Here is a 14,198-nt window from a genome sequence, read left to right as displayed (position 1 = left end):
CCGCTTTTAGAAGGGTTGAAAATAGCAGCAATGGTAGACCTGGTAGTTAGGACCCCTGTGTATCTAGCTCTCCATCACTTTGGCTTTCAAGGCTAATCCGTGAGTTGTGGCTAGAATAATCTCATCAAGGAGCTCCAGGCAGGTCAGCTGTGTGACATGGCGTGCGTCCCCCATGGCCGGTGGCCACGTGAATCTAGGGCAGTAGTGGCAGGTGCAGCATGAGGTCTTGGGTATGGTGGGGGGTGCGGGGGCAGCTTTACTCAGTTGAATTGGGATCCCTTTTGTCAAACAGGGAAGAAAGTAGCTCAACTATGTTGTGCGGGTGCGTGATTTCAGGGAACCATGACTATAGCTGTGGAGGGTTCCTGATAGTTCAGGATGAGGGGCCGCAGACATCACACCACGGGGTCCCTGGGAAGACGACAGGAGGGGACTGTGTGGAAGGTCAGGCGCAGCGGCACCATCCCCGGCTCCCCATCCTGGTGGGTGAAGGGGAACGCTCTTGCGCACCTGGAGGGTTGCTACCCTTCAGCGAGTAAGGGTAGACAAGGTCTCCAGTTGGGTACGGCCTGCCTGCCGACGCAGTGAAAAGCCAGGCAGGGAGACAGAACTGAGCCTCACTGTGGGAAGCTCGAAGTGAGGGCCAACGCTCACGGCCAACCCTCCCTGAGCAAGGTGCGCCTCCCCAAGATGCGCCTCCCTAAGATGCGCCTCCCTAGCCGGACGGGGCCTGTCGCAGATACAGGTGATTCCAAGACTTGCAGTTAAAATGTCAACCCTGGAAGCAGAATCTGAAGCACTTGGGATGGAGCACATCCCAGGTCGCTGGCTAAGCGTCTGCCTGGTTGGGACCCTGGAAGGTGTCCATCATCTGCTTACCCCTGCTTTCAGCCCCACCTGCTTGACCCGTCTTTCCTACCTCGGTGGTGGCGGGGGGGGGGGGGGGGGAGACATGGAATTATCTTTAAAATCACACACATTGGTTCTATTTGTACACTGATCCCCTGCGCCTCCCACGCGGCTGTCGGGAAGGCTGATTGGACCCAGAACGTCAAATGGTGTTAACCAAGGGGGCTCACATTGTTAACGTTTCATGCATCCAGGGCTAACACTCAAGCCTAGTCTGACAGTCTTGGCATCCCGTCCGTGAAAGTGATTTTTTCAGCCTTTCCCTTAACTGGGCTCACACTGTTCATGGAGCCCACCCCCCGGGGGGCAGCTTGCAGTAATATTCCCACTTTACAGCTGAAGGGGGACCCCATTGTAAAGGAGCACTGTTACCGCCAGAGTGGTTAAGAGGGTCACAGCAAGGCAGGCGTGTGACTCACAGCCTGTCCCCTTTGCTCACCCAGGACGAACCCAGTCGGGCGGTCATCCTGGCTGCATTGCCCAGAAGCATGGGTCAGAGGCTTGGGTGGTCTTCCTGCTGCTGCCACTGAGCTTTGTGTTGGGACACTGCTGTGACAGAAGACCCACACTGTTGGGTCCTTACACCATTGAGAGCACAGGCTAGCCAAGGCCAGGGTGAAATCCACCTCCACCCCACCCCCCCACAACTGAGTGCCGCTGAATGCTGGCAATGCCCCAAGGAAAGTCTGGTTGGGGGAGCAGCTGGGCTGGTCAGGAGCCCGAGTGATATTTGAAGTGGTCTGGGTGAATGTTGGAGGAGGAATGGGGTCAGCATATGATGAGTGTGTTTATGACTTCATGTGGAAATGGACGTGAGCTCAGTGCTACCAGCGAAATACCAAACTTCACGTCACAGTGATAGTTACAGAGCTGTTCGTGTATTAGAAGAAATGGGCTAAAGCAAAAGCGGCGCATGACATGGGGCTGAGCCAATTTAAGGGTAGGCCCCGAGTCCATGCTAGGTTGAGCAGAAGGAGCCCATGAGGCTTGGGGAGCTTGGGGAGCGCTGGAGAGAGCAGGACACACCTGACGCCAAAGGGGGCGGAGGCTTGCTTTGCGTTTGGAATGTCCTTACATGCTTGTGTGTGAAGGAAGGCATGAAAGGTGTGCCAGGTCTGGTCCCCGTGGGTATGCATGGTGTCACCGAGGTGTTGGAGTAGAACACTACACTTTTTCGGTCCATGGATATAAGAAAGACCAAGGGAAGTGTAGTAATCAGGTTGAGTTCTTTGAAATTACCATTGACCCTTCTGGGGCGCCTGGGTGGCTCAGTTGGTTAAGCGTATGACTTTGGCTTAGGTCATGATCACACAGTTCAAGTATTCGAGCTCCGCGTCGGGCTCCTCACTGACTGCGAAGAGCCTGCATGGGATTCTCTCTTCCTCTCTCTCTGCCCCTCCCCCACTCTGTCAAAATAAACAAACTTCAATAAAAAGAGAAGGAAAGAAATTGCCTTTGACTCCTGTGTGCACACTAGGAAACCTCTCTTTGGCTTTCCCAGGCTCCTCTTCCCAGCGCCCTTGGTCCTCTAGCTCCCCTGCCAACACGCGCCTTCCGCAGCCCCTCTCTCTTCCCCTTGTTCCCCTGTCCACCCAAGGGAACATTGATGCTGTCCCTTCTGCAGATGACGTGGCGGCACTGTTTGTTCTCTTTATTACATAGCTTTCCTTTGATTTCAAAACCATGCCTTCGGCAAGTGATTCCAGAGAGGTTTCTTCGGTCATCCCTGGCTTGGTTGGATCTTACTGCGGGGTCACCTGCCCCATCGTGGGCCAGGGCTCTGGAAGGGACCTAAGCATCATCGAAGTTGTGAGGATGCCTGTCTCCCGATTGTCTTGTAGCCCCGCTATAAAAAGGTAGAAGGAGAAGGCTGAGTGTGGTATATACCTCCCTTTCTGCCTTACCTGCTCACGGGCTCCTGCTGTCCTTCCTTCTGAGACGGTGTGTTTCTGCTGGTTTTGTGCCTCCAATGCCTGAGGCCCCCTGTCTTCCGAAGAACGTTCTGTCGGTGGCCGATTACCATAGGCACAGAGGTCCTGCCTTCCTGCAGTGACCTTGGGGCCTTCATTCCTTGTATCCCTGTCTCCCATCCACCAGGCGAGTACAGTGCTGGAAACAAACACGACCCCTTTGAACCTCCAGAGGACAAAGATCTTCCCGTGGAGAAATACTTCGTGGACAGGCCACCTACAAGCGAGCCCCCCGCTGACCAGGCGGCCGGGGACCTACCCCACAGCCCCACCCTCCGGCTGGACAGAAAGCGCAAAGTCTCAGGTGACAGCACCCACACCGAGGCGGCAGCGGAAGAGCTGCCGGAGGACCCGCTGCTGAAAGCCAAGCGAAGACGGGTCTCCAAAGGTGAGCTCGGTCGGCGTTGGCTGCCTGTGCATGCGGCCAGAGGCGGACGGATGTGAGGCACGCAGAGCGCCCTGGGGGAGTCCCAGGGCGGAGCAGTGGAGGCCCCCCCTTCCCGCCCCCACCCTGGAGCCCTGGGGAGGCCGCTCACCCTTGCCCCAAAGCCAGGTGCAGGAGCTTAAGCCCCCAGACGGCCAAAGATGAACAACAGGTCCCCTCCCGAGACTTGGGGCCTCTGCTTGAGCAGAGGCCGTGACTGTTTCCCCTCCCCTCCCCCTCCCCCCTTAGTGATGCTTAAGACAGTTTGTTCCCTCCCCAGGGGGCTTTTTGATTAATTTGTAGTTATTTCTCCATTAGATGACTGGCCTGAGAGGGAAATGACAAACAGTTCCTCTAACTACTTAGAAGACCCACATTATAGTGAGCTGACCAACCTGAAGGTGTGCATTGAATTAACAGGGCTCCATCCTAAAAAGCAACGCCACTTGCTGCACCTTAGAGAACGGTGGGAGCAGCAGGTGACAGCAGCAGAGAGCAAACCTGGCCGGCAGGGCAGGAAGGAAGTGACCCAGGCAGTGCAGCCTGAGGTCACTGCCCAGGGCAATAACAGCCCCGAAGAGAAACCTGGCAGGAAAAGGGCAGAGGCCAAAGGCAACAGAAGCTGGTCGGAGGAGTCCCTCAAATCCAGCGACAATGAACAAGGTACGCAGAGGTCACCCTGTGACCGCCTGCCCCGCTCCTGGAGACTGGGTCCCCTGCCTGGGAAAGGGTGCCATAGAAATGGACTCACTGGGATGTGGCGGACGGGGAGTTCTCTCTCGACATCCTTCCAGCTCCCCACGTCCCTGGGGAGCTCAGGGGGGGTGGCTGCTGCAGCCGACCTATGGGTGGACCCCGCGGGCCTACCCACGCCCAGGTCGTAGCCTCAGACTGAGCCCCCAGGCCCCCTATCCCTCTCTTCCCCCTGGGTTGGGGGTAGGAGATCCAGGAAGGGCCGGCTTGTGCCCTCGTGTCCCGACTGCCTGGAGAAACTTGCCATTTGGCGTTTCGTGGGTTAACCTGTTTGCCATTTGAATGTGGGATAATTAAAATATTAATGCTTTGGAAACATAATTGGTATATCTTTAAAAACTGTAGCCGCTCCAGTGATCAGTGCTAACAATGGGCTTTTCTTTCCGCACCGGCTACAACCGTGTAACGCCTGCTTCTTCTCCCCCTCCCTCCTTCCCACCCGGCACCCCCTCCGGATTTAGGCTTGCCTGTGTTCTCCGGCTCTCCGCCCATGAAGAGCCTTTCATCCACCAATGCAAGCGGCAAAAGGCAGCCTCCGCCAAGCTGCGCGCCAGCCTCGAGGCCGCCTGCCAAACAGCAGAAAATTAAAGAAAGCCAGAAGACAGATGTGCCGTGCACAGACGAAGAAGAGGATTGCCAGGCCGCCTCCCTGCTGCAGAAATACACCGACAACAGCGAGAAACCATCCGGGAAGAGACTGTGCAAAACCAAGCATTTGATCCCTCCGGAGCCCAGGCAGGGCTTGTCGCTGACCGGAGACTACTATGTGGAGAACACTGATGGCAAGGTACCTCTTGCCCCCCGCCCCACCCCTATGGGGCCTGTGACGGCACATCTCACCTGACTGCTTCTCTGCCCCTGGTTCCCCTCCCACGACGTCACTGCCCCGTCCTACGGGCCATGTCTCCTGGGCAGTGGTGAAGTTTCACACTAGTTAAGAAGGAAACCCTTCCCCGCCCCCCCAACCCCGCCGCCGGCCCCCCTCCACATCACAACCCCCTTCCCTCAAACCAAAGAAACAGGAAAAGTGCCTCCCCCCCTCACCACAGATGTGTAACTTGTGGGGAGGAGGGGAAGAGCGCAGGTGCTCCGAGGCCGGCTTTAACCCTGAGCGCTGCCTGGTTTTGTGATAGGTGACCGTCAGGAGGTTCCGAAAGCGGCCTGAGCCCAGTTCCGACTACGATCTGTCACCAGCCAAGCAGGACCAGAAGCCCTTTGACCGTCTGCAACAACTGCTGCCGGCTTCCCAGTCCTCCCAGCTGCCACGCTCCAGCTCCCCGCCAGAGACCACCCAGTCGCGCCCGATGCCGCCTGAAGCGCGGAGACTCATCGTCAATAAGAACGCTGGCGAGACCCTCCTGCAGCGGGCGGCCCGGCTTGGCTATGAGGTGAGTGTCCTGGGGGGGGTGCTCGGGTTCTGAGAGCCCCTGCTGGTGCTCCTTGAGGCTGGGGTGGAGGGAGCCACCCTGGCTGAGCCCAGCACGCCCCCTCCCGCATCAGGGCCTGGGCCTGGGCCGGGCCTTCCAGCGGGATGTTTGCAGGAGCCCAACACGTGCTCCCGCCTCTTGGCTGACTTGCCCAGTCGCCATGTGAAAAGAAAGGCTTCTCTGATGTTCAGTTCGTGTTCAGGCAGGTAGGCTGCTCCGGCACCCTCCAGTCTTGCTCACTTATCTCTGATATAAAATCTGACATAACCCAGGGCTTGGCGACTGGGGGAATTTTAATGAGCCCTTTTGGATTCTGATTAGCAAGGGGGAGAGAAGTTATTAGCTCTATTTTCGGTTGCTTGTGCTGTTTCTCGGGCCAAGCGGTGCCCCTGTGGGGAGCGGGCGGGTGGGAAATGTCTGGGCAAGGGTAGGGGGTTGGTGGGGGGTGGGGGACTGACCCAAAGAGTCTTTTATGTGCGAGGATGAGGGAGCCTGAGGGCTGCCGAGGAGGAGGAGGGGCTGTGCCTTAGACTCAGACTCGCTGCCCCCTCCCCCACCCTGCTCCTCTCCAGGACTGGCTCACAGCGGAGCTGCCCTCGGAGATAGATGACCCGCTCTGCCCTGTGCGGCTCCCCCACCACACTTGTCAGATGAAATTGTGATGTAATAGCCCACAGGGCAAAGGCATTTTTTATGCCGGCATCAGCCCTCTGGGAGTTGAACGGGGAAAATAAAATGGGGCTCAGCAGGCGGAGTGTGGCATGTGCACGTGTGGATGTGGGCCGTGGTGGCGGGGGGGCTCCGCGGGAGGTGCTGGAGTCCTGTCCCCCACACGCCCTGCCGGGCCGGCTCTGTACCCCCATCCGCTGGTGTGGTGAACCCTCATCGAGGTGACCGCCTTGACCCCCAAGCCAGCCCATCCCCTGCCCCATTTGCTCAATGGTTAAATGTGCCGTTGTTTGATGTGTCCTTCTGGAGACGTCAGGATTCCCTGGAAAGAACTCTCTGGGATGGTTCTTCGTGCGGGAGGGTGAAATCCACGCGGCAGCCAGCTGGTTTTCCGTGAGCTCAGAGCTGCGTACGCTGCGTGATGCCCAGCTAGCAGTTGAGGAAAAGCACTTGTGCTTCTGGCCAATACCTGACGACCTCACCTTTGATCCTGACATTTCCACCAGTCTCTCTTTGGGACTGGAGACCTCAAGCGACCGTCATTGGTCCTCTGAGCAGGTTTCCACTTTGGTTTTCCTAGAACCTGCAGGTGTGAGGCCTGGACTGAGGAGCACTTGATCCAGACATTTGAAAGTCAGCTAACTGGCCTTCGATGGCACATGAAGCCTTACAAGCATTTATGTCAGGACCACTGGGGTTTTTTCCCTCCCCCTGCACTATGTAGTTTGCACAGATCAGCAGTTGGAATGCTGAACAGTTAGCCACCGACTTTTAACTTCCGACTTTCTAGGGTTTCTTTAGGCAGAGGCAGAACTCAAAATGTTGCAACGATGGCCAGTTAAAGGTGGCAGGGCTAGATCTTTGAAAGGTGGAGGACAGTTTGTTTAACCAGCCCCGTAACGGTGTGTCTCCTGGACAGCATCGACTCAGGAAGGTCTTCCTAAAGTCTGTCGTTACCATTGTCGTTTTCTGCTTAGGTGGACGTACTGTGTGCAATAAAAAGGCTGTCCAGGCTTTGCATTGTGTTCCTCTGACTCTTAAGGTTTAGAAACCCCCTCTGTGTGAAATAGACCACGTGCCTGGCCGGAGACACCCACACCTTTCCCTCCTGATACAAGGGTTTCTGTTTCTTAGGCTAAAATGCCAACGTGCAACGACATGCTTATGCGTCTAGTGGTGATGGTTACATTTTCTATGAATTGAATAAATCATGTTTTTAAGAAAGTTAATGAGGCATTTAATTAATTAACAATGTCGGGTTTATGGCCTTTATGGTTACATTTTGCGGTTAATGGCATATGGCTTATAGCCGCTTAACAGAGAATTGTCCAACAAAAACAGTTTGATTTTGTTTGGAAACGGGTGGGCCGCTCTTGGAACACTCCCGTTTCTAGTGTAGAAAATAAACCAAGAACCATATTGGGGAGACCGACTTACCCAGCCTCCTAACCAATGTCTCTGTTGGTGACAGCGGTGGCCAATCTAGAGGCCACCGTCGTCGCAGCTACAAGAGCACCGGTAGCACGCTTGACCCCCTAACAGACAGGGCCTTCTCCGCCTTCCCAGCCGACCGGGTACCAACAGGCTGGAGCTGTAGGTCTAGTGCGTCATGTTGATTGAACTTGGGCTCCAGCCTCTCTGGACATCTATTTCAAAACCCGAGTGTTGAAGGAGAACACCTTCCCTTCCCAATGTCTCCTAGATGACTGTGGGATAACAGATGACATTCTCCTTTGAGGGACAGGAGAAGTCCTTTGCAAACAGCAGGGGCCACACAACTTGGTTAGGGCCTCCCACGTCAGAGTCCGGCCTGACCGTTAGACCAGTACTGCCTTCCTCGCCACCCTCCACAAAAAGAGAGTTGACTTACCCATCAGCTTCATCCTTCCGTTTCTAGGTACCCTCGAATCAGCCCGGTAGCAATGAAGGTTTCCAGGTGAAGGCCATAATTGTCAGAGCAAATAAACCCCGGGTTGATAGGACACCAGGCAGGCCACCGGGACCTGGGTAAATTGATCCGTGCACGGCGGTCAGTGGTGCTCAGACCTGATCCCAGAGCCACGTAATGGGGCCTCTCCCTGGCTAGGGCACACAACTCATTAGCTTGCAGCCGTCCACTTGAGTCTGGCCAGTGAGGGCCTGCTAAAAAGAGCAACAGCTTCATGCGGTATCCTGGATACGAGGGCTCAGGGCAGGTGGCTTGGGAACCAAGAGGATTGTGGGCTTGCTGGCAGGTTAGGATCTGAACGAAGACACGCATCTGTTGTGGGCGCGCCTTCTTTCTTCCTCCCCCTGTTTTAGAAGGGAGTTGTCTCAGTCACCTGAAGCAGCAGGGCCCCGATGGCCGGGTGTGTCCGCATGCGATATTAGCTCCCCAAGGCGACCATACGGAACATTTAAAAGTTGTCCTTGGGGGGCCTGCTCTGACCCCAGCCGCCTCCCCCTTACCACGGGCACCATGCGTGGGCAGGCCCCGCGTACCCCCCTGGCTCTCGGAACCTGACAGCTCTCTGCTGGGCATGACTTGTAGGAAGATAGTGTAGTGTGTTTTCTGGTGGCAAATGCTGTTCTGTGTGTTTGAAAACTTTCTTAATCAAGGTAATAAAACATTGAATAAATTACTGCTCTGCTTACCGGGAGCAGTTCATATTAATATTTTAATACACGAAAGAAGGCAGATTAATAACAGTGATTCTAATGCAAACCGTTGACACTGAATACCTTCCAAGAAGGGGGAAGGGTAGACTTGTTTTATTTAGTTCTTGAGACGTGTAGGTGGCAGCATACGGGGTATCGGATGCTCCTCGTTCACTTCAATAAGTCTGTAAATATTCTGTATCAATTCCACTCCAAGTGGGGCTGAGCGAGGCCAAATAGAGGGTGGGGTCGTTTGAAGAGTTTCATGCCCTTTCTTGATGTTTTCTGTGGTGCAAAGAGAGAGTGTGTCTTTTCCCCTACTTTCCCCGCAAGCAGCAGTGCGGGAGGACCCGGCTCACCTAACCTGCCATCCCTCCCTTTCTACGTGAAGGAATGTTCTTTGGCTGATTTAATCTCTTCGTCGGTCATCCGTGCTTTCATCTAGCCCGGCGCTGTTCTCCACTACCACCTACTGAATGGACACATTCAGCCTTCACCACACATGCCCTTGCCTCCTGACCGACAGGTCCACCGCCTGCCCACCCCGCAGTGTGCTCTCGGGCTCAGGGGTGTACGCCTTTGAGAGAAGGCACTGCCGGGCTATGGAGAGGTCACCCTGACAAGATTCGCTGTGCTGTGACAGATGACAGCGTCGCTCTGCCCCTCTCCCCACAGGAGGTGGTTTTGTACTGCCTGGAGAACAAGATTTGTGACGTGAACCATCGAGACAACGCAGGCTACTGCGCCCTGCATGAAGCTTGTGCGAGGGGGTGGCTCAACATTGTGCGACACCTCCTGGAATACGGTGCGGACGTCAACTGCAGTGCCCAGGACGGAACCAGGTCAGTGGCAGTGGTTCGCAGGGCATGTGGAAAACCCCCAAAGGAAGGATGCCGAGCAATACGTAAGCATGCTGATGGCATCGTCCTACAATGGAATTGAACAGACCTTTGTGGCAAACGTAGCTAGAATTTTAACAATTAGGAACGTTCTCATGGACAGAAGTCCCTGAAGTCCCTGAAAATGTCAGAGCCTGCATGAATAATTGGGGGTGTTGCCTTTTAAGACCCTGGACTATTCGACAGCAGTTTTTCTTAATGTTTGCTTTATTTTTGAGAGAGAGTGCAAGCGGGGGAGGGGCAGTAGAGAGGGGTACAGAGGATCCTGAGCGGGCTCCGCGCTGACCACACAGAATCTGATGCGGGACTCGAACTCACGAACCGTGAGCTCATGACCTGAGGCAAAGTCGGTTGCCCCATGTCAGCATCTATTAAAGCACTGTATTTAAAATACATGTGAGTTGAAGGGTGCCTACGTAGCTCAGTGGGTTAAAATACATGTGAGTTTAAAGTCCCAGGAATATAGACAGAGGGCCAGTGGCCACTGGCTCCATAGGACCTGCTTTTTCCACCCACAGCCTCGGGCCTATCCCCTACCGCGACCTTGACCTCGGTTTGTTGGTCAGAGGCCCAGGTCTGAGTCAGCCCAAGCATCTTCCTGGTTGTGGGCGTGGGATACCACCAGGAGGCGGGGCATCGGGCTTTCCTGACAGGCATAAAATCAGCAAAACTGAAAGGTATTTGGTGTTTCATGGTTTCCAAGTAGCATTCCCTCAGGACAGGAGACTATACCCCCCAGGGTCTCACCCCAGGGACTCTGCTTCTGGGCCGGAGGCTTGATCATGGATCTCTAAGCTGTTGGCATGTGCCTTTCAGGAAAGGCTCTGCTTTGTACCTTGTTTCTTTTTTAAAAAAGGAACAGGCTTGGGCCACCTGGGTGGCTCAGTCGGTTAAACGTGCCTGACTTCTGCTCAGGTCATGATCTTGCACTTTGTGGATTTGAGCCCCACATTGGGCTCTGTGCTGACAGCTCAGAGCCTAGAGCCTGTTTCGGATTCTCTCTCCCTCCATTTCTCTGCCCCTCCCCCACTCACATTCACACTTTAAAAAAAAGCACACACACACTTTAAAAGCAATAGCCTTTTGGGTTTTTTTATGGTATAACAATTGCTTGGTGTTTTGGCTTCCATAATGGTGTGATTCCCTCTACCCTTCCCTCCCCCCAAATTCTCTTTTTCCAATCTGGCACTACTTAACTTCATTGAAAATGGTTTCATTTGGGCTTGAGTTCCTCCTTGGGTCCTAGATGAGAAATAGACTTGCATTTGAGAATTAGGCCTGACATTTGTCCCTTCACCTGCCTTGTAAGGGTTTAAGTCTAGAAATCACAACAGAGTAATTTGTTGTTTGGCCTTGAGCCACTCTCAGGGGCCTCAGTTCCCCTATCCAGAGCGGCCGCAGCACTCACGCACCCGGGAAGCTCGGCCGCCGTGCATCCAATTTTGCCCGTTGTCAGCGACAAGCCCCCGAATAATCCCGCCGCGTGTCTCTCCTAGACCTCTGCACGATGCCGTTGAGAACGATCACTTGGAAATCGTCCGTTTGCTCCTCTCCTATGGTGCTGACCCCACTTTGGCTACGTACTCAGGTAGAACCATCATGAAAATGACCCACAGCGAACTTATGGAAAAGTTCTTAACAGGTACGGCAGAGTTCAAGACATGGTCTATCTACCTCAACCATTTAAATGGCTTCTTCACACATTTCTGTCCCAGGATTACCACTCAGTCGTGGGGGCTGCCCTCGTTTACCTTAAGTTACATTTGCTGGGGAACGTGAGTCTATCACGGAAGGGATGCATAATTCACAGACAAGATGCACACTCTTCATTTGCCTGCGAGGGCTGAGAAAATCTGTAGCTTGCCCGTCTGGCTTTCTCGGTCGGCTCTAGGCGCAGTGAAAGATGGTGGGCAGGTGCCCAGGTGCCGGTCCAATATGGCTGAGAACCGAGTGGGGGAAGTGGTGCGTGAAGGCAGCGCTGTGGGGTGGACGGGAAGTCACGTGCCAGCCCTGACAGCGAAGGGTCCCCTATCGCAGCCAGCATTCACTTCTCCCCAGCAGCTTGTACCTTGTGTTTCTCCCTCCAGATTACTTAAATGACCTACAGGGTCGCAGCGACGAAGACTCCACCGGCTCTTGGGAGTTCTACGGCAGTGCCGTGTGTGGTGAGCATTCTTCCTTCTGGTTCGGTGGGAAGTGAAGGCGTTCCAGAATGCTTCCCTGTGGTGTGGACGAGGGGTGGTAGGCAGGGGGTGTCATAAGCAGGGCCGAGCTGGGAAAGGGTTTTTCAGAGTTTCCTCATATAACAGGAGCGGTGGCTTACTCATCTCTCTCTCCCTCTCTCTCTCTCGTTTGCCCTGCATTAGAACCGGATGACGAAAGTGGATACGATGTTTTGGCAAACCCCCCAGGGCCGGAGGACCAGGATGACGATGATGAGGCCTACAGCGACGTGTTTGAATTTGAGTTTTCAGAGACCCCCCTCTTACCGTGTTATAACATCCAGGTGTCCGTCGCTCAGGGGTGAGCATGGCTGTCACGTGCTTGAGGACTAGCCGGCCTGCTCTTGGGGCCGCGGGAGTTACAGACGCCTTTCGGCAGATGAGGGGGGGTGGGGGGCAGGTGAGTGGATCCTCAAAGCCCATGGACCGCCCAGTGGTCGTTGAGCCGCAGCTGACCAGCCCCCCAGGGGCGCGTACACGTCAGGAGACTGTTGTGCTGAGTGTTGACGGAGGCGCTTAATGAGTAACGTCCTCATCACACGTATGCTGTTACAGTGACATGTTATTAGTAATAGAAATCATAAAGCGTGGCAGGGTGTACGGAAGGCATGTAACACCTTCTCTCTCCAAAGCATCACTCCCAAAAGCACTGGGGGATGGGGGGGATGGAAGGGGAGGAAGCCAGCCAGTCTCCCGGCGGCTTCCTAACCTCCATTTGTGAGGGTTGGAGCAGAGGAGAGACCAAAGAGGCCTCCGCGCCAGTGTCGGGCTGGGAGACTGAAGGCTTCCCACAGTGACAGCCACGGAGCATGCCCTTGGAGAGCAGTGACCCGAGTCGTGGCCAGAGTTGAGTGAGCAGGTGTTTACCTGGAAGTTTCTGGCAGCACTGAGGCCTCCACCCCCACCCCAAGATGAGACTCCTTACCTTACGCTAATGGTAGATCTTGGAGGACTGGTGAGACACGGGGGCAGGGCCCCAGCAGTACCTGCCCTTGTGGCAGCCCAGGGACTCCTGGAGGTGGAAGGGGGCGCGGCGAATAGCAGGGAGCGCTTTGACCTTGGCCGGAGACTCAACCACTCTCCTCCTTTGCTCGCAGGCCTCGGAACTGGCTGTTGCTCTCGGACGTGCTCAAGAAACTGAAAATGTCCTCCCGCATATTCCGCTGCAACTTTCCCAACGTGGAGATCGTCACCATCGCCGAAGCAGAATTTTACCGGCAAGTGTCAGCAAGTCTCCTGTTCTCTTGCTCCAAAGACCTGGAAGCCTTTAACCCCGAAAGCAAGGAGCTCCTGGATCTGGTGGAGTTCACCAGCGATCTCCAGACGCTGCTGGGCTCGTCCATGGAGTGGCTCCACCCCAACGACTTGGGCTCAGACGACTACTGGTGAGCTCGCCAGGCCCACGTGTACAGTGTGTCATAGTGTTAATCTTTGTGCATATGTGTCATAATACGACTATTTCTGTAAAGAAAGGACACTATTACATATGAAAATATCTCTTCTTTATATAAGAGAAACGACTCCAGTCAGAAGGACTTAGAAACATGGTTTTTGTTGTTGTTGTTGTTGTTGTTTCTTCTTTTTAAAGCCTCTCCGTCAGTTTTGAAGAAGTTGTTCTAATGTTTTCTTTCTTTTTCGATGCACACACGCTTTGGGATATGTTCGTTTTTACTTGGAATATTTGTTTCATTTCATTTCTTTTTTAAGGAAAAACAAAATGAGGAAAAGAAGCTCCACACTTTGACTCCAGGTGACACAGAGCTCACGCATCAGAGGCCACAACTGTTGCAAGTGTGGTCCAACCCATGCGGCTGGGTGCGGGGAGTGAGTTGGGCGAAGGCACTTGGCAATGAGTGTACCTTTATGTTTTGTTTACAGAGTACCTGCTCGAGCCAGGTCAGTGCTATCGGATGTGATCCGATAGTGTGTAATATAAATTCAAACCATATCCACACACAACAACTAATTGTATGAAACTTTTATATCCTAATTTAAAAGCTGTGAAATTAGTTTTCACGCATCAAACCGGATTGTTTATATGTTTAAACATTTTATGCTCTTATTTAAAGAAGACTTTGAGCTATTTTTTTCTGTACCCTGTAAAATATTGAGAACTAACATAATATGTCGAGGTTGCTTGGAAATGTACATAAAACTAAAATTTTCTGAACTGTGTGTTTATGTTTGAAATCTGTGTTTTAACTTTGTAAGTAAATTCTCTGCCTTTGTATTTATATTTTACAAAAATTTTCTTAAAAGGCAATAAACCTGTTGAGGAACGGAGAAAA

At 53.8% G+C, this 14,198-nt stretch overlaps 1 protein-coding gene across 11 annotated transcripts in view; it reads left to right on the top strand.

Annotated features, from left to right (window-relative positions):
- Positions 1-14,198, top strand: part of BCOR (BCL6 corepressor) — a 113,877-nt gene extending 99,679 nt beyond the window's left edge. For 6 of the 11 annotated variants that reach the window (XM_029931096.1, XM_029931098.1, XM_029931092.1 and 3 more), the window contains 10 exons: positions 3,007-3,267; positions 3,622-3,966; positions 4,518-4,843; positions 5,190-5,444; positions 9,465-9,631; positions 11,185-11,330; positions 11,776-11,853; positions 12,055-12,211; positions 13,008-13,295; positions 13,618-14,198. In XM_029931096.1, the coding sequence (XP_029786956.1) occupies positions 3,007-3,267; positions 3,622-3,966; positions 4,518-4,843; positions 5,190-5,444; positions 9,465-9,631; positions 11,185-11,330; positions 11,776-11,853; positions 12,055-12,211; positions 13,008-13,295; positions 13,618-13,654 (2,060 nt within the window). In that variant the 3' untranslated portion in view covers positions 13,655-14,198. Of the gene's footprint in view, positions 1-3,006; positions 3,268-3,621; positions 3,967-4,517; positions 4,844-5,189; positions 5,445-9,464; positions 9,632-11,184; positions 11,331-11,775; positions 11,854-12,054; positions 12,212-13,007 lie in introns of all 11 variants that reach the window. The other 5 variants (XM_029931099.1, XM_029931097.1, XM_029931101.1 and 2 more) reach the window with 3 other exon arrangements.

This window comes from Suricata suricatta, chromosome X, assembly GCF_006229205.1.
Source record: "Suricata suricatta isolate VVHF042 chromosome X, meerkat_22Aug2017_6uvM2_HiC, whole genome shotgun sequence".
In the NCBI taxonomy this organism is placed as follows: Eukaryota; Metazoa; Chordata; class Mammalia; order Carnivora; family Herpestidae; genus Suricata; species Suricata suricatta.
Note: the sequence above shows the minus strand (reverse complement) of the source record. Positions and strands in the feature narration are given on the sequence as shown.